Source organism: Myxine glutinosa, chromosome 8 (assembly GCF_964187855.1).
Source record: "Myxine glutinosa chromosome 8, kmMyxGlut1.1, whole genome shotgun sequence".
Taxonomy (NCBI): Eukaryota; Metazoa; Chordata; class Myxini; order Myxiniformes; family Myxinidae; genus Myxine; species Myxine glutinosa.
The window spans coordinates 26,881,749-26,903,724 of record NC_136268.1 but is presented as its reverse complement, the minus strand read 5'-3'; the positions used below and the strand labels follow the sequence as shown (position 1 = coordinate 26,903,724).

Genomic DNA, 21,976 nt, shown 5'->3' with positions numbered 1-21,976 from the left:
AGGTTGCAGGCCCCCCGCCCTAGGCCATCTTCATCTGCTTGGAAATCGGCCAACATCACAGCATTACATAAAAAGGTGCAAAAAAGGTTTCCCTTAACTACAGACCAATCAGCCTTCTTTCAATCATCAGTAACGTCATGGAATCCATCATTTCAGTTGACATAAAATCATTCCTTTTCTCCAACAGCCTCCTCTCAGATTATCAATTCAGATTCAGACCTGGTCACTCTGCCTTGGACATGCTGCTTCTCTTCTCCCAACAATGGATGGAGGCCCTCATTTATCAGACATGAGATCATGGCCGTCTCTCTGGACATATCTCGAGCTTTCGATGCAGTCTGGAATCCTACCTTGCTCTTCAAACTTTCTGCCTATGGAATTCTAGGCCAACTCAACTCTTGGATGACCGACGTCCTCCACTCTCATAGCCAACGTGTGGCTCTCAACGTAACCCTTTCTTCTCCTCTCCCTATTAAGGCTGGAGTACGCCAGGGCAGTGTTGTCGGTCCCATCCTATTCCTAATCAATGATCTCACTGACTCTCTGGAAAAGCCTCTTTATCTCTTTGTTGGTCACTCCCCTCTGCTGTCCTTTTTGACACAGGCAGCAGCCTCTTCCCTCTCCTCAGACCTTGACAAAATCACAAACAGAGCAAACACCTGAGACATGTCTTTCAATCCTCAGAAATCCCACACACACACTCTCTCTCTGAAAGGATCATTCCGCAAACTCCACCATCTACTTTCTCAACAACCATCTCAAAGGTTCAGTCACACAAACTTGTGGGTCTCACTCTCAGCCATGATCTCTCTTGGGCAAGCTACATTTCAAAGTTGGCCTCCTAAGCCAGACACCGACTGGGCATCCTCCATCATGCAAAGCAATTCCTTGGCACACCTGAGCTTCTATCCACCTACAAGGCTTTCATCCGCATCTTGATGGAGTACTGCTCTCCCCTCTGGGTGGCTCCCCTGCCTCATATCTTGCTCAGCTTGATGCCATGGAAACCAAGGCTTTCAAGATCATTGGAATCTCTTGTGATGAAGCTGAGTCTATGGGTTTATCACTTCGTCATCGCCGACAGGTCGGTGGTCTCTGTCTTCTTCCGCCACATTTATGGTTTTGCACCCTCTGCCATCTGCATGCTCTGTCCCCCACCCCCGACCCCTCCCCCACCCAAGTATCTGCAGGACGTATGCGGTCCACTAGCAACCCTCTTCTAGCAAAACTGCCTAAATCCAGAATGACTGCTCACCTTCACTCATTTATTCTTCTATTTTCCCACCTGTGGAAGTGCCTTCTACACTCTCTTCAATCTCATTTGTCCCTCCCAGTCTTCAAGACAGCCGTTCACCACCATCTCCGGTCATCCCCCATCCAAAGCCATGACCTTTCTACACCCGTTAAACCATCCCCACCCCTCAAAATTTGGCTTATGCATCCATCTTCTTCACCCCTTGCGTTCTCCCCTACCACTCATCGTTACCTGCATTCATTCTTTGTCCATCTACCTACTCCCACCACCCTGCTATTGCGTTTCCTCTTTCTCCTGCTGTTGCCTTTGTTATGTTGTGTCCTTATCTGCTCTATGTCCAAGCTCTTCCATGAGCCTACACAATGTATATAAAAAACCCTAAAAATAAAACAGATTTGTTCGAAGACCCCAGGAGCAGGTAGGACCACGTCTGTGGAGCCCACCCAGAGCCCCGTGTGAGTTTCAGATACTCGAATACTGGTTTTATGTTTCAATACTGTTGGATGTTTTGATTATTTTGCCCATTGTTTAGCAGCGTGTTTTGCCAGTAATGGGTAATGGGTGTGTGGCACCTAGTGAGCATCGCAATGGCTTGTCTGGGCAACACCACTAGGCCGGCGGCAGCTGGTGAATCAGCTCACGATTAGTCTGAGGCTTTTACCCAAAGTCGGGCATCATTACAAAGCTCACAGAGAGCCGCTCCCAACCCAGGACACTGTCCTTTTTGGTACAACTCGTACCCACCCAAAGTTGTGTGTGTATCTTATCAACCACAGCTTGGTGAGTTTTTGGCAGGTGTCACACAGAACCAGTTCGCATGCCCTATGGGTGTTCTACGCAGCCATTTAAAGTATTTCCTCATCCAAAAAACAACAACTGCCTTCACATCTTGCTGCACACAAAACGAGTTCCCATGCTTAATGATATCTTTCAACTTTTTCTCATGCTTGGTAGTCCCTCGCTTCTGTGATTGCTGTACATTTTCCTCCGCTTAATATTTCTACTCTTTCTCTGCTGAAGAGTGCATTACTGGCATCAGGTCATTTTCAGCCATTCCTCTGTTGTGGTTTGTCCGAGGTTTCAAGGCTGAAAGCGTTTTGGATTATCGAGAGCTGTGCATCCCTGGTGTTATGCACTGTGCTGACAGGCTCGGGCCTGCCTGGCTGCATTACCCAAGGCAGGACCAGCACAGACGCAGAACTGGCGTGGTCTTTCTAGCTGCACCCTGGGGCGACTTGTTAAAGAAAGCCAAGATGGAGTTCAGCACAACTGGAAGTTAATTTGAGTTAAATTCCAGTACATTATGCTGTTTACTAACTCGCACAACTTTAGTATTATACAAGTAATAATTATTCAACGTTAAAAACTGCTGAAATTATATTGCTGTAAACTTGATTTGCGCATTATATTTGGTCAGGATGATTCAGTTAGGGTGGGAAAACGACGGATAGAAGGGAGTGGCAGACACATGCATCTTTGTTACAGGGCACCATGTTGCAACACTTAACAGATTTCAAATACCTCCAAACGGTCGTGGAGATGTCTGGTGTTTGGATGGGTGAATGGGTGTGTAGGTGAGAGACGAAGAACACACACAGACGTCATTAATGGAACTTGTTTCTTGCCCAGGCAACAGGAGGGTGCCGAGTATATAATGTCTGAACGTTTAACAAATAATGAAATAAATATTGAGATCATGGTGAGTTTTAATTCAAAATGGGCGACATGGTACGTGCATTACCTGGCTGCCTATTACATATTTGTGCTTCGCTGGATAGCATTCCACACCATGTTTGTGGCGAGCGTGAGAATCGTAAACGCGACGGTGTTACACATGTGATTCACAAGCCGTTTGTGTGTTCATGCGATTTGACTTTTCTTTCTTTTTCTTTTCGAACCAACTTCCAGGGTTTGCCCAGCCTGGTGTTGCCTTAGCGGTTGGGGTGCCGGCTTGGGATCTTAGGATCCTGGGTTCGAATCCCGGTCGATCGCTGAATTAATACTAGGTGGGTTGACTCAGCCTGTCATCCTTCCGAGGTCAGCAAATTGAGTACCAGTTGACTAGTAATTCCCTGTGTGTAGCAAGAGGCGACTAACAGGGTTGGTGGCAGTAAGCGCATCCGGCCATAAATCATTGCTTCAAAAAGGGGACCACGGTGCCCGAAAAAGGCCAACCCCTGCTCTGCGGGGAAAAATGGCCTCTAAAGGTGGTTCTTCTCCAGGGTTTGCCCAAACTTGGTGTCGGTGTGTTCTAAATTTTGCATTTTAATCCTGGGCGAATCGTCTCGGATTGCTAGGGATTAGTGGGAAATTGCCAAGGCCATTTGGTGTTTAATGGAGGTACTAGGCATCTGGAGAGATTAGAGCAAACTAGCACAGAAGCACCAATTTGTCTTTTTCTCTCCTTTTCAAGCACACAATGTCTATCGGAATTGGCATGTTATGATGTGTTTGCCATGTTTCGGTTGTTTTTTTTTGTAATCGGAGTATTTTGAATTTATGAAAATCGTTGGGCGTTTTTAAAATTGGAAGCACTTTGTGCCACGGTGAAACTCGTAATTGTCACCATCATAAGGAACGATTGAATAGAGCATTGGTCTGAGGGGCAAGTTTCTACACGTCATGCGAGACCCAGCCCATGTGAGCAATGACTTGGTGCTGTCTGTACGCTTTCACCAACACCCTTCCCAGCCTATAATCCTCACGAACACCTCATCACCTTTGAATTTGCTCTCTCGATCTCATAACCCCTTAGTGGACGATTCATCACCTGTGCTTTCTCCCTTTAGCCTGTTCACTCATTATCCCTTATTGCAGATCAAACAGTTCGTAAAAGGGCTAGGCAAGGGCTGGCAGTCAGATCACTGTGTTTTCTGGTGGGAACATAAAGCTAGCTGTGTAATTATGCTCTATTGTACATTGTAGGATCCTCGCTGGATATCTTTCAAGCAAAAATATGAATCGACCCTCATATTGCAAAAACCCAGAGATCTTTAATTCCTTCAGAATTTCTTCCAGCAAACTGTTTTCCCATTAAAAACCCCTACTAATATAGAAGGTGTTTCAAAAAGTGGACTATTTGAGCAGCCTGATATTCTGTCGTTTCTAATGCTATACCCTTCTCTCTTGCAGGTTATGGTGGTGGTGGTATGTCATTTTGAACAAGTAGTCACTGGGATGCTATGCCAACTATGGTGTTCACAGTGGAACAAAAAGTGAAAATCATGATTGTGTGGTTTGAGACAAAATCCTACGTGCAGTATTACAATGTTCACACCTGTAAAGGACCTTCCAATGGGAGCATTCAGAGGTTTGTGGAGCACGTCTAAGCACATGGAAGCATGAAAAATCAAAATAAAGGCAACAGTGGCCGCTCACCAAGTGATACTAAGAGAACATTGATGTTGTTCGGCTATCAAAAGTCCTAAGAAATCCCACCTTCGGCGTTCCTGAGAACTGGTGATCTCAGCCTCATCTGTGTGGGGCATTCTCACTTCTGAACTCAAGCTGTACACCTACATCATATCTAAAACTAAGTCTGAATGACATGGCAAGACAAGTCACAATATGTGATTGGTTCAGTGACCAAATGTAAAGGTACCCAAATTGGATCAACTTCCTGTGGTTCAGTGAAGAAGCACAATTCCATTTGAATGGGGCTATTAACAATCACAACATCTTCTGGGGTGCTGGGCCTCCTGAGGAGGTGTCTGAGATGTCTCTCAAGGGCCCCAAATCCACTTGCTTCTGTGCATTGAATGCTATATGGGTTTTGTTGGGACGTATTAGTTCAAGGACGCCAATTGTAAGACGGTGACAGTCAATGGCGAATGGTATCGCGAGGTCTTAGGCTGATCTCGCTCAACTACCGTCTCCAAACCAACTCAGACTTGCATGGTTCATGCAGGATGGTGCCCCACCGCACACTGCAGATGAAACCATCGACTTGCTCCACCAGCTGTTTGGAAACCGTGTCATCAGCCTGGGCACACCAGATGAGTGGGCGCCCACAGCCCGGTTTTGAATCCATTGTATTTTTTATTTTGGGGTGCTGTCAAAAGTCAAGTTTACACCAAGAAACCTCGAACCCTGGCTGTCCTGAAGTGGGAGGTGGAGGACTACGGTCGGTCTACCACTCCAGCCACTCGCAGACTAGTTGTGGAGAATTTCGGAGTCAGGATCAAAGCCTGTTTGAACAGAGGTGGAGCACACATTGAAAATGTCAATTACACGCAGTATGAGTGATTTGAAAATGGCATGGTGGATGATTTCCACCATTGTATCACTGAACTTGCTACCTTTTGTAATTGTTCTACAATAAAACGTTCAAATAGTCCACTTTTTTGAAACACCCTGTGCATCTCTCGTTGTTTCACCAAAATGGCATATTAACTCATAATAATGGAGTAAGTACTAGAGAAGTACACGACCAGTTTGTCATTAAAATAGAATCCATGAGGAGTGGTGCATATTCAAGGAGTGTGACTGAGAATATATTTTGAAACCACAGAGCTGACAGATTTATTACCTCCACCCAGACATGCACACAAATCGGTTGGAGCTTATGTGCATACATACAGTGGATGACAGCGAGGTGTCTGATGCCAGTCTGGTTAAAATATATATTTATTTTTAAACAAGTACCGTCTCGCATGCAAAGTGAAAAGTGGGATTAAGCAATTGGATCAGGTCTGTCTGTCTGTCACATCAGTTCATGATCGAGGAACAACTTATTGAAATAGAATGTTATATTTTGAACAAGTATACCGTTTTACAGTACTTTGTTTTACAGTTTTAAAGCCCTGGTGTTGGGCTAGCGGCTAGGGTGCCAGCTTAGGATACCAAGGATCCTAGGTTCGAATCCCGGTCGATCGCTGAATTAACGCCAGGGGGGTTGACTCAGCCTGTCATCCTTCCGAGGTCGGCAAATTGAGTACCAGTCCACTGGTAATTCCCTGTTTATCGTAAAAAGGCGACAAACAGGGTTGGCGGCAGGAAGGGCATCCGGCCATAAAACATTGCTTCAAAAAGGGGATCAAAAAACAACAACAACCACGGTCCCCGAAAAAGGCCAACCCCCGCTTTGCGGGGGGAAATGGCCTCTAAACGTTTTTTTTGTTTTTGTTTTTTTTTATACCGTTTTACAGTACTTTGGCTCAGGATTTGTTTTTGTTTTTACTGTTTGTACATTTTTTTTGTTTTGTTTTTAAATATAGCCTTTTTTTTTTTTTTTTTTTTACTGACAAAAGAAACATAAAATAGAGGAAATATGGTTAGGTTGACATCATTGTGTCAATTGTAGCAATGCTGTAGCAATGCTGTGCCACACTGCCAGGGCAATATGACTATAGACCCTCAAGGTAGAACATATAACTGCGGCGGAATGGGGAATATGCCATTTCTGGCGTGTTTGACATAATTCACCAACACAGATGTCTGTAACCGAATGCTGGTGACATCATAAACTATTAAAATACAATCCGTGGCATGTCGTTTTCGAATTTGGGCAACGGATTGTACTTCAAGTGCCCTCCCTGAATGTTTGTTGCTTCCTGCTTGCCGTATTTAATATCACCGTTTCATCTCCTCCTTCCCTTTCCTGATTGTGCTTTCATCCTGGGGCCCTGGCAGTCTCATTTATGCAGGCAGCATGAAGCTTTCAATCGTCGGCCGTACACCTAACGTACAGACAATTCCCATCCACATCTGAATTCCGACTGAATCTATACTTGAGTGCCAAGACAGGATCTCTTCAGTCGCTCATTTGTTGTTTGCCCAAACACAGTTGTATCATTGGTATTTCAATAATCGATCGGCATAAGAAGACACATTAAGCTAACAATGTTTGAAATGAAGTTTGCGTTTTCAGCGTTTATATACCTGGTGTTGGCCTAATGGTTAGGGCAGCGGGCTTGGGATCCTAAGATCCAGATTTCAAATCCCGTTCAGCTGTTGAATTAATACCAGGTGGGGTTGACTCAGCCTGTCGTCCTTCCGAGATCGGCGAAATGAGTACCAGCGTACTGGATCCTCTCTCAAGGAGGTTGGTAGAAGGATTTGCACTCCGGTAAAAGCACCTCATTCCGTAGCACACAGTGAGTGGTGTGTGTCAGGATGGTGCTGATCCAGCGTACGCTCGCATATATATATATATATATATATATATATATATATATATATATATATACAGTATATATATATATATATATATATACAGTATATATATATATATATATACATATATATATATATATATATATATATATATATATATATACATATATATAGTAATATATATATATATATATATGTACATTAAAAAAAAATTTTTATATATATATTGTAGCGGTTACCGCTGGATGCACACAATCGCCTTGCACCGGCCAGAACACGGCCAGACGCGCCTCTCCCGGGCATGCCCGGACTCACTGTTCCCGGGCACGCCCGAACCTCCCGGGCACGCCCGGTCTCGTCTTTCCCGGGCATGCCCGCTCTCGCCTTTCCAGGGCTCGCCCAGAGCGTCCGGGCATGCCCGCTATCGCCTTTCCAGGGCTCGCCCAGAGCGTCCGGGCATGCCCGCTCTCGCCTTTCCAGGGCTTGCCCAGAGCGTCCGGGCATGCCCGCTATCGCCTTTCCAGGGCTCGCCCAGAGCGCCCGGGCATGCCCGCTCTCGCCTTTCCAGGGATCGTCCAGAGCGCCCGGGCACGCCCAGCCTCGACTTGCCAGGCCGCAGCCAAACACGCCCGGGCAGGTCCAGACTCGCCTTTCCAAGGCTCGCCCTTGACACCCGGGCATGCCCGGTATAGCTTTTGCCGGGCAAACTTCCCGACATAAATGTGTATATATATTGCTGCCCGATAAACGGGCTTGTGAGAATACCTGAGCTGTTTTGTTTCAATAAAGCAACTCGGACGAATTCCGTCTTTGGTCGCGTCAATTCTTTCGACTCGCGTTGGAGCGCAGTTCCTTCATTGGTGACCTACCGACATGGATACGGCAGTGACGCTTAAACTGCCTACCTTCTGGGAGGCTCACGCGGCTGTTTGGTTCGCTCAGGCGGACTCTCAGTTCGCCCTGCGAGGCATCACCGCGGACGACACCCGCTTCCACCATGTTGTGGCGGCGCTCGGTTCCGCCACCGCGGCCCGCGCCTTGAGCCTCCTCGAGCACCCGCCGGCTGCTGACAAATACGACGCGCTGAAGACACTCCTCCTCGACGCTTTCGCCCTCTCACCGGCAGCACGCGCACGGCGCCTGCTCGCTCTGCCCGAGCTCGGCGACACGCGCCCGTCAGAGCGCATGGACTATATGCTCTCGTTGCTCGGTGAGCACTCTCCGGATTTTCTGTTCCGCGAGCTGTTCCTTCGCCAGCTGCCTCACCCGGTACGCCTCGCCCTGGCTGGCACGTTGATCACGGATTCCCGCGCCCTCGCCAGGGAAGCCGATAAGATCTCCTCGGCGAGCCAGCACATCGGTGCGGTTACCTGGAGCCCGCCGCCGTCCGAGGCGACGCCCGAGCACCCTGCGCGGTTGGAGGCCGAACTGCCGGTGCAACTGGCGGCCGCCACGCCGCACCGCCCACTTCCGACACGACGGCCGGGGCCTCCACCTGACCGGGCGTGGTGTTATTACCATGCCAGGTTCGGACACAAGGCTCGGACGTGCCGGCCCCCGTGCACTTTCGGCAGGTCGGGAAACGGCCGGGCCGGCGTTCATTCCCAGCCATGAGCGCCGGCCACTCGGGCAACTTGCTGTTTATTCGGGACAAAGCGTCTGGGCGGCGTTTCCTGTGTGACACCAGCGCCCAACTGAGCGTCATACCCGCCTCCAAGCAGGACAGGCGGGACGCCGTTTGCGGCCCCTCTTTGGTCGCTGCTAATGGCTCGGCCATACGCACTTTCGGCCCACGCGTCGTCACCCTCTGCTTCGGCAGCCAGCGTTTTCAATGGACTTTTGTGACCGCCTGCGTCCCCATGGCTTTGCTGGGCGCCGACTTCCTCTGCGCGCACGGGCTGCTGGTCGACGTCAAACGTCGTCGCCTTGTCAACGCCGAGACCTTCAGCTCCCTGGCGTGCACGATGAGCAGCTCCGCGCCGACCGAACTGGCGTGCGCCCTCCCGGCAGCGAAAGAGTTCGCTCGCCTGCTCGCGGAATTCCCGGCCCTCACGCGGCCGACGTTTTCGGCCGTCGCGGTGCGGCACGGGATCGAGCACCACATACCCACTACGGGCCCGCCGGTCTACGCCAGGGCCCGCCGCCTCGACCCGGCCAAGCTCGCCGTGGCGAAGGCCGAGTTCGACGCGTTGGAGCACCTCGGCATCGTGCGGCGCTCCGATAGCGCGTGGGCCTCGCCACTGCACATCGTGCCAAAGCCGGGGGGTGGATGGCGCCCGTGTGGCGACTACCGCCGTCTCAACGACGCTACCACCCCCGACAGGTACCCGATCCCGCATATTCAGGACATTTCCGCCCGTTTGGCGGGACGGGTCATCTTTTAGAAAATTGACCTGATACGGGGCTACCACCAGGTACCTGTCCGGGCGGCCGACGTCCCGAAGACGGCCGTCATCACGCCGTTCGGCCTGTTCGAATTTTTGCGGATGCCGTTTGGCCTCAAGAACGCGGCCCAGGCGTTCCAGCGCTTGATGGACGGCGTGCTGCGCGACCTGCCGTTTCTTTTCGTCTATCTGGACGATATCCTCGTCGCCAGCACGTCCCGCGCCGAGCACCTCCTCCACCTCCGAACACTGTTCGGTCGCCTCAGCGAGCACGGCTTAATTGGCAACCCGGTCAAATGCCACTTCGGCGCGACGACCGTTGACTTTTTGGGCCACCGCATCACCAAGAACAAGGCAGTGCCGCTGCCGACCAAGGTCGAGGCCATCACCACGTTCCCGCGTCCCCGTTCCATCAAGGCCCTCCAAGAGTTCCTCGGCATGGTGAATTTTTATCACCGATTCGTGCCCCGCGCTGCTCAGCTCATGCGGCCCCTTTACGAGGCCCTCCGGGGCAAGCCGGCCAAGCATGACATTGTTTGGTCCGCGGCCATGGACGCGGCCTTCGCCAGCGCCAAACAGGCCCTCGCCGACGCAACGCTGCTGGCTCACCCGGTGCTCAACGCGCCCATCGCCCTCACTACGGACGCCTCCAACTACGCGGTGGGCGCCGTCCATGAGCAATGGGTGGACGGGGTTTGGCAGCCACTCGCTTTTTTCAGCCGGCAACTCCGGCCGAACGAGTTAAACTACAGCACGTTCGACCGCGAGCTGCTCGAGCTATTCCTGGCCGTTCGCCATTTCCGACACCTCCTGGAGGGCCGCCCGTTCACGGCTTTCGTCGACCACAAGCCGTTGGTCTACGCAATGGCTAAGGTCACGGAGCCGTGGTCGGCCCGCCAGCAGCGCCACCTCTCCGCCGTGTCGGAGTTCACCACGGACATCCGGCACGTCGCCGGCAAAGACAACGCCGTGGCCGACTGTCTTTCTCGGGCCAGCGCGAACGCGGTCCACCTCGGCGTGGACTTCGCGCTCATGGCGGCCGACCAGACCACCAACGCCTCAGTGCAGGCACTCCGTGCGGCGGACACGGGCCTCCGCCTGGCCGACATTCCCTTCGCGGGCACCGTCCTGCTCTGCGACGTCTCCCAGGGCCAGCCTCGCCCCATCGTGCCCGTTTCCTGGCAGCGCCGCATCTTCGCCTCCATCCACGGCCTTTCTCACCCGGGCCGGAAAGCTTCTCAGAAGCTGGTGTCAGCGCGTTTCGTCTGGCACGGCCTTCGACGAAACATCCGCGACTGGGCCAACGCCTGCACGGCCTGCCAGCGGGTCAAGGTCCACCGCCACACCCAGGCCCCGCTGGCACCTTTCGCCGTGCCTGAACGGCGTTTCGACCACGTCCACGTGGACCTGGTGGGTCCCCTGCCCCCCTCGCGGGGGTTCACCCACCTGCTCACCATGGTGGACAGGACCACCAGGTGGCCGGAGGCCGTGCCCCTCGCCTCCACCACCACCGCCGACGTGGCGCAGGCATTCATCGCCACCTGGGTCGCGCGCTTCAGCGCACCAGCGGACATCTCGTCCGACCGCGGCCCACAGTTCACGTCTGAGCTTTGGGGCGCGGTCGCCCGTTCGTTGGGGGTCACGCTGCACCGCACCACGGCCTACCACCCCCAAGCCAACGGGTTGTGCGAGCGGTTTCACCGCTCCATGAAGGCAGCACTCATGGCCGGCCTTCAGGACGACGGTTGGGCCGACCGGCTGCCGTGGGTCCTTTTGGGCCTTCGCACGGCCCCCCAAGGAAGACCTCCAGGCGTCCGCCGCCGAGCTCGTCTACGGCCAGCCGCTCCGCGTCCCGGGCGAATTCGTGCCCGACGCTACCAGTCCCTGGTCCGCCGCTCACCAGCGCTCGGACCTCCAGGAGGCCGCCCGACGATTTGCCCCCGTGCCGACGTCCCGCCACGGTGGCCCCCAGTCCTACGTCCCCCCGGCGCTTCGCACAGCGGCGTACGTCTTTGTGCGTCATGACGCGCACCGGGGGCCACTCCGGCCGCCGTACGACGGGCCCTTCCAGGTCCTGCGACGGGGCGACAAGTCTTTCATCGGCGGCCGGCCGGACCGGATTTCTGTGGACCGCCTCAAACCGGCGCACATGGACGTCGACCGACCACCACGGTTGGCCCTTCCTCCGCGGCGAGGCCGCCCCCCGTCCACAGTTCCCCACGCTCGACCACCCACCACCACGTCAGACCCCTCCCCACGACCCTCCAGGGGTCGCTTCGGCCGGGTCATCCGGACCCCCCTTAAATTGACCCTGCCGGTGCAGGTCGATTCTGGAGGGGCGTGTGTAGCGGTTATCGCTGGATGCACACAATCGCCTTGCACCGGCCAGAACACGGCCAGACGCGCCTCTCCCGGGCATGCCCGGACTCACTGTTCCCGGGCACGCCCGAACCTCCCGGGCACGCCCGGTCTCGTCTTTCCCGGGCATGCCCACTCTCGCCTTTCCAGGGCTCGCCCAGAGCGTCCGGGCATGCCCGCTATCGCCTTTTCAGGGCTCGCCCAGAGCGTCCGGGCATGCCCGCTCTCGCCTTTCCAGGGCTCGCCCAGAGCGTCCGGGCATGCCCGCTATCGCCTTTCCAGGGCTCGCCCAGAGCGCCCGGGCATGCCCGCTCTCACCTTTCCAGGGATCGTCCAGAGCGCCCGGGCACGCCCAGCCTCGACTTGCCAGGCCGCAGCCAAACACGCCCGGGCAGGTCCAGACTCGCCTTTCCAAGGCTCGCCCTTGACACCCGGGCATGCCCGGTATAGCTTTTGCCGGGCAAACTTCCCGACATAAATGTGTATATATATTGCTGCCCGATAAACGGGCTTGTGAGAATACCTGAGCTGTTTTATTTCAATAAAGCAACTCGGACGAATTCCGTCTTTGGTCGCGTCAATTCTTTCGACTCGCGTTGGAGCGCAGTTCCTTCAATATATATATATATATATATATATATATATATATATATATATATATATATATATATATATATATATATATATATATATATATACATACATGTATATATGTGTAAGTTGATTCATTATTCCTCCAATAAATACTGTAGTAGTATTGTAGGCTGGTGCCCAACTGACGTTTTACTCCACTCAGCTCTAAGGAAATTAGGGGTTTTGAGAACACGCAATTGCAATTAATTGTCATCCTTGTAGGCTCTGTAAGCCTACTGCTGGTCTCTTTTAAAACTTGGTCCTGCATTGTTGTTGCGGAGAGATTGGGCGTTACACTGTTACACAGTAGCACTGGGTTACAAGATTGAAATGATCAAAATGATTCCGTTTAAAGAGCATCATCAAATAACCCAAGATGGAAATACTTTTCTTGATTAATGTTATGTGTGGATTTTGAAGAAGTGTTTTTGGGGGGTTTTTTTTGGGGTTTTTTAGACAGTGGGTGCTTTCTAACTTACATCATTTCCCCCTCTTCCTGTGTCTCACCCCCCCCCCCCTCCCTTTTTTATCTGAATCATTCATTCAGCACCAGCACAGCATCGTTTTCCTTTGTGACCTGCATTTGCGCTTTCCGCGCTCTATCTTGGACACCATCCGGCGTCATTGCGTTGAGGGTCTTCTGACCTTTGCACCAATCATCATGCGTTTAGGATGTGGAGCGACACCCCAGCAGCCTGATGGTACCTGGGTTGGGAAGTGATGAAGGGTAGGAAGGAGGGCATTTCTATTGTTTGATAGCTGTATATGACCTCACTAAAAGTCCAAGCACATGCTTTTTTAAGTTTAACAATTGCCTACACAAGTATCTCTTTTGCATCACCTTTCCATAACCCATCATCAATGGACATTACAAATATGAAACGCTCTTGTAGTTCAGTTTTCGAGCATCATTAATTCAAGGTGTTTGGATGAGCAATTTTATCATCATGTGTAGAGGTTGGGACAGTTTCGAATTCCATGGCCTGACACGAACCTGCTTCACTTCCTGTTTCCACGGCCTTCAGACATGGACCTTTTTTACTTATGCAATTAAAGCTAAGTTTTACTGCTCAGGTTTTTGGCGTCTGCCTTTTGTGACAATAATTTTGGTCAGGATTCAGGTTTATAGTTTGGTCAGGATTCGAACCCAGGCTAGACAGCTTAGAGGAGAGTGTGCGTACCTCTCGGCCCATCCTGCCAGCCCAAGTAATGTATAGCTCATTATACATGACTGTGTAAGGTTTGTTGAAGTAAGTTATTAGTCCCCTACCGGTGTACACCGGAGGGGACTATAGGTTTGCACTCCGTCCCCCCGTCTGTCAGTCTGTCCGTCCGTCACGCAAAGAACAGTTTTCCGGACTTTTTTCTAAACGCTTAATGCTAATGATTTCAAACTTGGTACATGGTTTCCTCATGATAAGTTACAGATCAAGTTCGAACTTCACGACGTTCCGATCATTTTTGACAAAGTTATGGCATTTTGACCTTTGGGAATTTCCCCAACAGTTTTCCGGACGACAGACTGCCGGTAGGGGACATGTATTGCAGCGCAATACTCAGAATGCTTGTTAGTCCCCTACCGGTGTACACCGGAGGGGACTACAGGTTTGCACTCCGTCCCTCCGTCCGTCAGTCCGTCACGCAAAGAACAGTTTTCCGGACTTTTTTTCTAAACGCTTAACGCTAAAGATTTCAAACTTGGCACAAGGTTTCCTCATGATAGGTTACAGGTCAAGTTCGAACTTCACGACGTTTCGATCATTTTTGACAAAGTTATGGCACTTTGAACTTTGGGAATTCTGATAATACTGATGATCCTTAACTCAGTGCCATTTTAAGTTTTAATTTCCTTTAAAAAAGATTTTCTCTGCAATAATTGGACCGATTGAGATCAAATTTTCACCGTAGGAGGGACTCGGTCTGTAGAATATTTTAATGGTAATTATGACGTCACAGGTCACGTGGTTCGGCCGCCATATTGTTTTTCGTGAAAACGCAAAAACCCCTTTTTCTCTGCAACGGCCGAACAGATCGAGGCCAAACTTTGCAGGCAGGATCGCATACCCATGACGAACAAAAAGGTCAGCGAGCATGACGTCATGCGTCACATGGTTTCAGAGTTATGACGTTTTTAAGCATGAACCTTTAAAACCGAGCTCCTCCCTCATTTTTGATCCAATCAAGGGGAAACTTCACAGATCTGTTCAGCACGTCAGTTCACCAAAATGTCCTTTTGGAATTTGCGATAGGGCACGTGGTTTGGCAGATATCGTTAATTAAGCGAGAAAAAAATTTTTTTATGGATATTTTGTTTATTCTAGAGTTCTCCTCAAGCCGCACCGCACGCCCTCAGCCTCGTCTCGCGAACGTCAACAGCGCGACACAGCGTGCGCTTTCGGGAGGGGCGGAGCCAAGCCAAACAACATATATATGCACATCGATCATTGATCGTGAACCGGAAAATATAATAAATTACTGATATTTAGCGACTCAAAAGGTTCTTTATCAAAAACTTATTTTCTCGTGCTTCTGCTGACCTGTCTGCAAGGTGTATAAATCGAAGTCCCGAGTGCGAATCACAGGTGAGCCCGTCCTGAGGTAATTAGCGATTGGGAACGATTCAGAACCTGTGGGTAAATAACCCTTGGTAATTTCCCCAACAGTTTTCCGGACGACAGACTGCCGGTAGGGGACATGTATTGCAGCGCAATACTCACAATGCTTGTTTATTCTAAAAGTTCATTCGTGTAAAAGGGTTGCAAATTACAAGGTTGACAGTTTAACCTGTGTAGAGAGATTTGCAGTTATGTCTGGATATATAAGTATGTGTAGCCTTAGAAAGTATGAGTGGTTTTTCGAGGGAGGGGCTTTTATGATTGTTTCTCTCTCTGTTCTTCTCTGGAGGCTCTCTCTCTGTCTAAGAATCTACTCTATAAGATTCCTCGTCTGTCTGTCTGTGTCGCCATTTTTCTCAGAGATGGCTAAACGGGTCTTCGTCAAACTTTCAGAGGTTCATCAGTGAGTGCCTGGGAGTGTTTTAGGCAAAAAGATAATAATAAGAAAAATTGAAAAAAAAAAGTTGGTTTTTTTGGATTAAAAAAAAAAATCGCTCAATAGTGCCGGCCTTTTTAAATTAATGACAGTTATATACAAGTACACATTCGCAAAAATAAATACAAAACAATCACCAGACATTTGAACACAAATAAATCAAACAATTCCGGAAGTGTACGAAGTTGGCAGTACGGCTTCTTCTTCTTCCTGATCGGCATCAAACTTAACTCAGAAATGTGATGAACGCCACATTCACCAGCATATATTCAACGAAAAGGTGATGAACCCCCTTCCTCTCCTGCCTCCCTTCCCCCCCTCCCCCCTTCCCCCCATTCCCCCTACCACCCCCACCCCTCCCCCCCCCCCTCCTCCCCTTCCCCCCTCCCCACCCCTTCCCCCCTCCGCACCCCTTCCACCCCATTCCCCCCTTATATCCCCCCCACCCCTGCCCGGTACTTCTGCTAGTACTGTATATAAATGGAAAAGTGGAGTGAAAACACAGGAAAGAAAGAAAACCTAAGTTAGGAGCGTACTCGCCTGCCGGCTCAGATCAATTGAATGGAAAACCTTAGGGCTTTGTGACAAGGATCACAATTGCCTGAGCTTTCAAAAGCTAATCGTAGACTGTCATATCGGCAGGAACCAGTCCTTTTCACCCCTCAGCCCAAAATGGGCTAAGGGGTATTGTCGTCACGGGCGTCGTCCGGGCATCCGGGCGTCTGTCAACTTTTGGTTTCCGTCAATTTCAAGGAGAACGGCTTGTCCGATTAAATCCATTTTTGCAGTGTGTGTTGGGGTTGAGTAGAGGAAGGTTCCTTTCGAAAATTGTCGCGCTGCGATTTTCAATATGGCCGCCACGGCAGCCATCCGGGCGTCCGTCAGCCTTTGGTTTCCGTCAATTTCTAGCAGAACGGCTTGTCCGATTAAATCCATTTTTGCAGTGTGTGTTGGGGTTGAGTAGAGGAAGGTTCCTTTCGAAAATGGGGGTGCTGCGATTTTCAATATAGCCGCCACGGCAGCCATCTTAAAATTGGTTTCTGTCAATTTAGAGCAGAATGGCTTGTCCGATTAAATTCATTTTTGCAGTGTGTGTTGGGGCTTGGTCGAGGAAGGTTCCTTTCGAAAATGGGCGCGCTGCGATTTTCAATATGGCCGCAATTTGCGGATTCGCAATTGGGTCTACGTCCGGGATCTATAAAATTTTCTAAATTTTAGTCCGGGAAAGAATTCCCAAGAGTGGGAACTTTTCCAACGTTCCCAAAATTGTTTTGCTCTGCCGACAAAACAACAAAAAAAAAAAACAAAAAAAAAACAATGGCAATAATAGTAATACTGTTGCTTTTCTTTGTTGGAAATTTCTGGGGTGAAGGTTAACAGATGTTACCAGTCGTCACCATGGCGTTTGTGGCACAGAACTTTGCGGTAACCCCTAGTGAGGCACAGTTCCGAGCATTACTAAAATCGGACCTCTTGAAATTAGCCAAACATTTTAACTTGGAGGTCCGAACTAATTTGAGGAAGGCAGAGTTGCAGACCACGGTGATACAGTCTATGGTGGGATTAGGAACATGGGACGAGTTAGCCTGGGAGTGGCTACCCGAAGAACCAGAAGACGTTGAGCTCCGGAAACTGGAGTTGCAATTACGGAGCCAGGAACGGATCAAAGAAGAGGAAAGGAAAGCAGAAGAGAGGAGAGAAGAGAAACAAGCAGAAGAAAGGAGGGTGGAACGAGAACTCCAGGAAAGGTTAGAAAGGATGAAAACAGAGGAAAGGAAAGCAGAAAAGGAAAGAGCAGAAGAAGAAAGGAAAGCAGAAAAGGAAAGAGCAGAAGAAGAAAGGAAAACAGAAAAGGAAAGAGCAGAAGAAGAAAGGAAAGCAGAAAAGGAAAGATCAGAAGCGGAAAGGAAAGCAGAAGAGAGGAGAGAAGAGAAACAAGCAGAGGAAAGGAGAGTGGAACGAGAACTCCAGGAAAGGTTAGAAGGGAGAAAAGCAGAGGAGAGGAGAGCTGCAAGGGAACTCGAAGCAGAGGAGAGAAAAGCCGAAAGGGAATTAAAGGAACGTGACATGGCGCTTCAGCAAGAAATTAAATTCAAGGAGCTGGAGTTGATGAGAGAACGGGGAGAGGTACCACCCTTGCTGACTGGGCCGACACCTAGCCAGAACACCTGGGATGTGGGCAGACATGTGAGGCTGGTTCCACCCTTCAGTGAAAAGGAAGTCGCTAAATTTTTTCCACCCTTTGAGAAAGTGGCTCGACAGTTAAACTGGCCGGAGGAGGCCTGGACCATACTAGTGCAAAGTGTGCTGGTGGGTAAAGCTCAATATATTTATTCGGCGCTACCAATGGACCAATGTGCAGATTATGAGGTATTGAAGAAGCACATTCTCAAAGCCTATGAGTTGGTTCCTGAAGCTTACCGGCAAAAATTCAGGAATGCCAGGAAGAGGGAGAGTGAGACCCATGTGGAGTTTGCCAGATTGAAAGAAAACATGTTTGATCGGTGGTGTGAGTCAAAAGGAGTCGGGAAAGACTTCGAAACATTGCGTGACTTGATCCTGGTGGAGGGATTTCAACAGTGTGTCCACGAGGACATCAAAGTGTACCTGCAGGAAAAGAAAGTACCAAAGTTGTGGGACGCAGCCACCATGGCAGATGATTATGCCTTAACACACCCGATAGGGTTCCACAAACCTAACTCCTCGCCTAGACTTCAGCAGGGGAGTTATGGAACACCCGGTGCGGAGAACGACAATACATGGCGGCGGCCTCGAGAGGATTATGGGGACAACTCTGATACCCCAACTGTTCGAAATCAGGGGGCTACGGGCCCAAGACAAACTTATTTCCCGGGGGGCCCGAGGCAGACCACGAGTTTTTCCTCCGGGCCTACTTGCGCCTTTTGCAAAAAACCTGGACACTTGATGTCCAGTTGTTACCTCATGAAAAGGGACAACCCAGAGCGGAGTCCGACTAGTACAACTCCGAATGCGATGGCAAACGTAAGAAATCGCCCACAGAAGAGTTACCAACCATTTATTTATGAGGGGTTTGTCTCACTAGAGGGAGACTTGACTAACCCAAGACCTGTTAGGGTATTGAGGGACACAGGAGCCCATCAATCCTTAATGCTTGAAGGCATTTTGCCATTGTCAAAGAGTACAGCAACTGGTGATAGTGTTCGGTTGCAAGGGATCGGTGGCTGTGTTAGTGCGCCACTTCATGTCATCCATTTGGAATCCGATTTGGTGTCAGGACCGGTCACCGTCGGTTTACAAGCCACGCTTCCTGTAGAGGAAGTTATTTGTAGGGGGACTGAACTTCAAAACAAAGGAAGCAGTTCTGACCTCTGTCTTCAACAGATATGGCCCACTGGTGGAAGTGCGGTTGGTAAAAGACAGGGAAACGCAACGGTCAAGAGGGTTCGGCTTTGTCACGTTTGCAAGCACAAAAGACGCCAGAGAGGCAGAGAAGAATTGGAATGGTAAGGATTTGGAGGGTCGGACCATAACAGTAGGGAAGGCATTTCGTCGGCGTCGAGAGGTCTACAGAAGAGGACAACTTGGCGGTAGCTTTGGTGTTGGCAGCAGCCGATATTACTATGGAGGCTCCCAGAGTTACGGCACCTCCCAAAATAATGATTGTCAGAGCACTGGCCGAGAAGGAGACCGCCAGTCAGGTAACGGCTGGGACAAGGGGTCCCACCGTAACTGTTAGGAGTCCGGAGAAGTTGAAGCACTATATACGGTGGAGCCGCCGAGCCTGGGCTCCTACACGGACTAACCGTGAATGCCACGTTCTTAAAGGCGTCCAGGTAGTGAACTTTCCTGCACGGACTAACCGTGAACTCCACGTTCTTAAAGGCGTCCATGTAATGAACTTTCCTCCCCAGACTAACCGTGAACTCCACATTCCTTAAGGCGTCCATGTAGTGAATACTCAGCTGGGCCTCCCGAAAAAGTGCTATCGAGAGGTTTAACTTTGGGGCTTTGGTCACCACCTCTTAACCGTCATTCAAGAGAAATTAGAAGTTGTTGACGCTTGGTCCAGAGTGAATTACCTTTGGAATCTCTGGGGGTTTTGTGAAATTTTGTTGCTTTATTTTTAAGTGATAATTGTGCCCGGGGGGAACTGATGATTTGGGGGTGTGAGTTATCTGGTTTGTTTATCAAAGTTGGCCTGCAACGAAAGTTTTCGCTGGGTTCAAACTTTCTTTCTTGAAGGGGGGGAGTGTTACGAATTCCGGGTTTAAGGGGGTTACAAATCAGGTCATTTCTTATTAATGTATATTCTATTAAAGGTTGTTGTGATTAAAGGGTCAGGAGCCCTTCTGGGAAAAACGAGACCGGAAAACGGGTTCGTGAAGAAGAGGAGGAGGAGGAAAAAGGGCGGCCATCTTAAGCTTCGAGAGCTCCGACGCGAGCGGAGGCGATCGTTACCTACTTTGGAACGGAGTTGGAAAAGCCCGTCTGGCGAGAGGAGTTACCTGCGCGGGGTGATTGATTGCCGGTTACGTGTCAAGGTGCCGTGTGGTCCGGGAAGGAACCAAGCGCCCGGCGCTGTTCGCCTCGACGCCTACGAGGGCGTGTACGGGTCGCACCTTGGGCCTGGCGCGCGAAAGAGATTGGAAGGAGACGGTTGAGAGTTGAGACTGCAGCTCGAGACCGAGCCGCCGAACGTGAAGGACAAGGGAACCGTGCCTCTGTGAACCGAAGTCCGCGCGTCAGGAGAGCGCCGGATTACTGCGGAACCTGCGAAGTCGGGTAACCTCGCTGAGGTTGTCGAGTATCCTCACTCCCAGCCCCGGATTGGAATCGGACCTAGATTCCCCGATCGCTGGATCGACTCGAGGTCACCTGGGAGGCGTGCAGGAATCGGACATTGCTTCCCCGATCGCTGGATCGACTCGACGTCACCTGGGAGGCGTGCAGAGACATTGGGGGCAAGGGCCGTGAGTGTTGCCAACACTGTTGTGGGTTAAGGTGGCGCCACCTATACTATAGATAAGGATTATATGGAAGTGCTGTAAACGCATTGTGATTCCTGTGCGGGAGTTGGGAATATATTGGGGTTTGTTCGTAACCCTTGGTGTGGACTCGTTATTGATTGACTTATTTTCACCCAAGGACCATACATCTTTCTGCCGGGGCTCCCCTCGAGGTTGACCCCGTAACACAAGGAACATGGAAAGAGGTAGCCTTGGATTGGTTACCCGAAGAAAAAGAAAATGTGGAGCTCCGGAAAATGGAGATGCAACTGCAGAGCCAGGAAAGGTTAAAAGCAGAGGAAAGGAGAGCTGAAAAAGAACTCAAGGAGAGAAGAGCAGAACAGGAACGAGAACTCGGGGAGAGAAGAGCAGAGGAAAGGAGAGCTGAAGAAGAAAGAAGAGCAGAGGAAAGAGCAGAGGAAAGGAGAGCCGAAAGGGAGTTAAAGGAACGTGACATGGAGTATCAGAAGGAACTTAAACTCAAGGAGCTGGAATTAATGGGAGAATGGAGAGAAGTAGTATCCATGCCGGCTAGTTCGACAACTAGTCAGAACACTTGGGATGTTGGTGGGCATGTCAGGCTGGTTACACCCTTCAATGAAAAGGAGGTAGCCAAGTTTTTTTTACACTTTGAGAAAGTGGCTCAAATGCTAAAATGGCCTGTGGGGTCCTGGACTATGTTAGTGCAAAGTGTTCTGGTGGGTAAAGCTCAAAACATCAATTCGGCTTTACCGATTGACCAATGTGCTGATTATGAGAAAGTGAAGAAAGCCATTCTCAAAGCCTATGAATTTGTCCCTGAAGCTTACCGACAAAAATTCAGGAATGCCAGGAAGAGGGAGAGTGAGACCCATGTGGAGTTTGCCAGAATGAAGCAAACCATGTTTGATCGGTGGTGTGACTCGAAGGGGATTGGGAAAGACTTCAACCTGTTGCGACAATTGATCTTGGTGCAGGAATTCAAACAGTGTGTCCACCTGGACCTGAAGGTACATCTGGATGAAAATAAAGTACCAGAGTTGTATGAGGCAGCAACCGTGGCAGATGACTATGCCTTGACACACAGGATGGGGTTCCACAAACCTAACTTCCCACCTAGAGTTAGCCAGAGGAGTTATGGTAAATCAGGTGCGGAGAACAAATAATCATGGAGGCGGCCTAGAGATGACTATGGGGACAATCTGATACTGCGA

The 21,976-nt window shown here is 50.3% G+C and overlaps 1 protein-coding gene across 3 annotated transcripts in view; it reads left to right on the top strand.

Annotated features, from left to right (window-relative positions):
* The window catches only part of LOC137433091 (N-acetyl-beta-glucosaminyl-glycoprotein 4-beta-N-acetylgalactosaminyltransferase 1), a 143,096-nt gene that overhangs the window by 93,704 nt on the left and 27,416 nt on the right, over positions 1 to 21,976 (top strand). The window contains exon 18 of one of the 3 annotated variants that reach the window (XM_068125546.2): positions 13,292 to 13,445. In XM_068125546.2, the coding sequence (XP_067981647.2) occupies positions 13,292 to 13,445 (154 nt within the window). Of the gene's footprint in view, positions 1 to 4,387; positions 5,602 to 13,291; positions 13,472 to 21,976 lie in introns of those variants that run through there. The other 2 variants (XM_078783070.1, XM_078783071.1) reach the window with 2 other exon arrangements.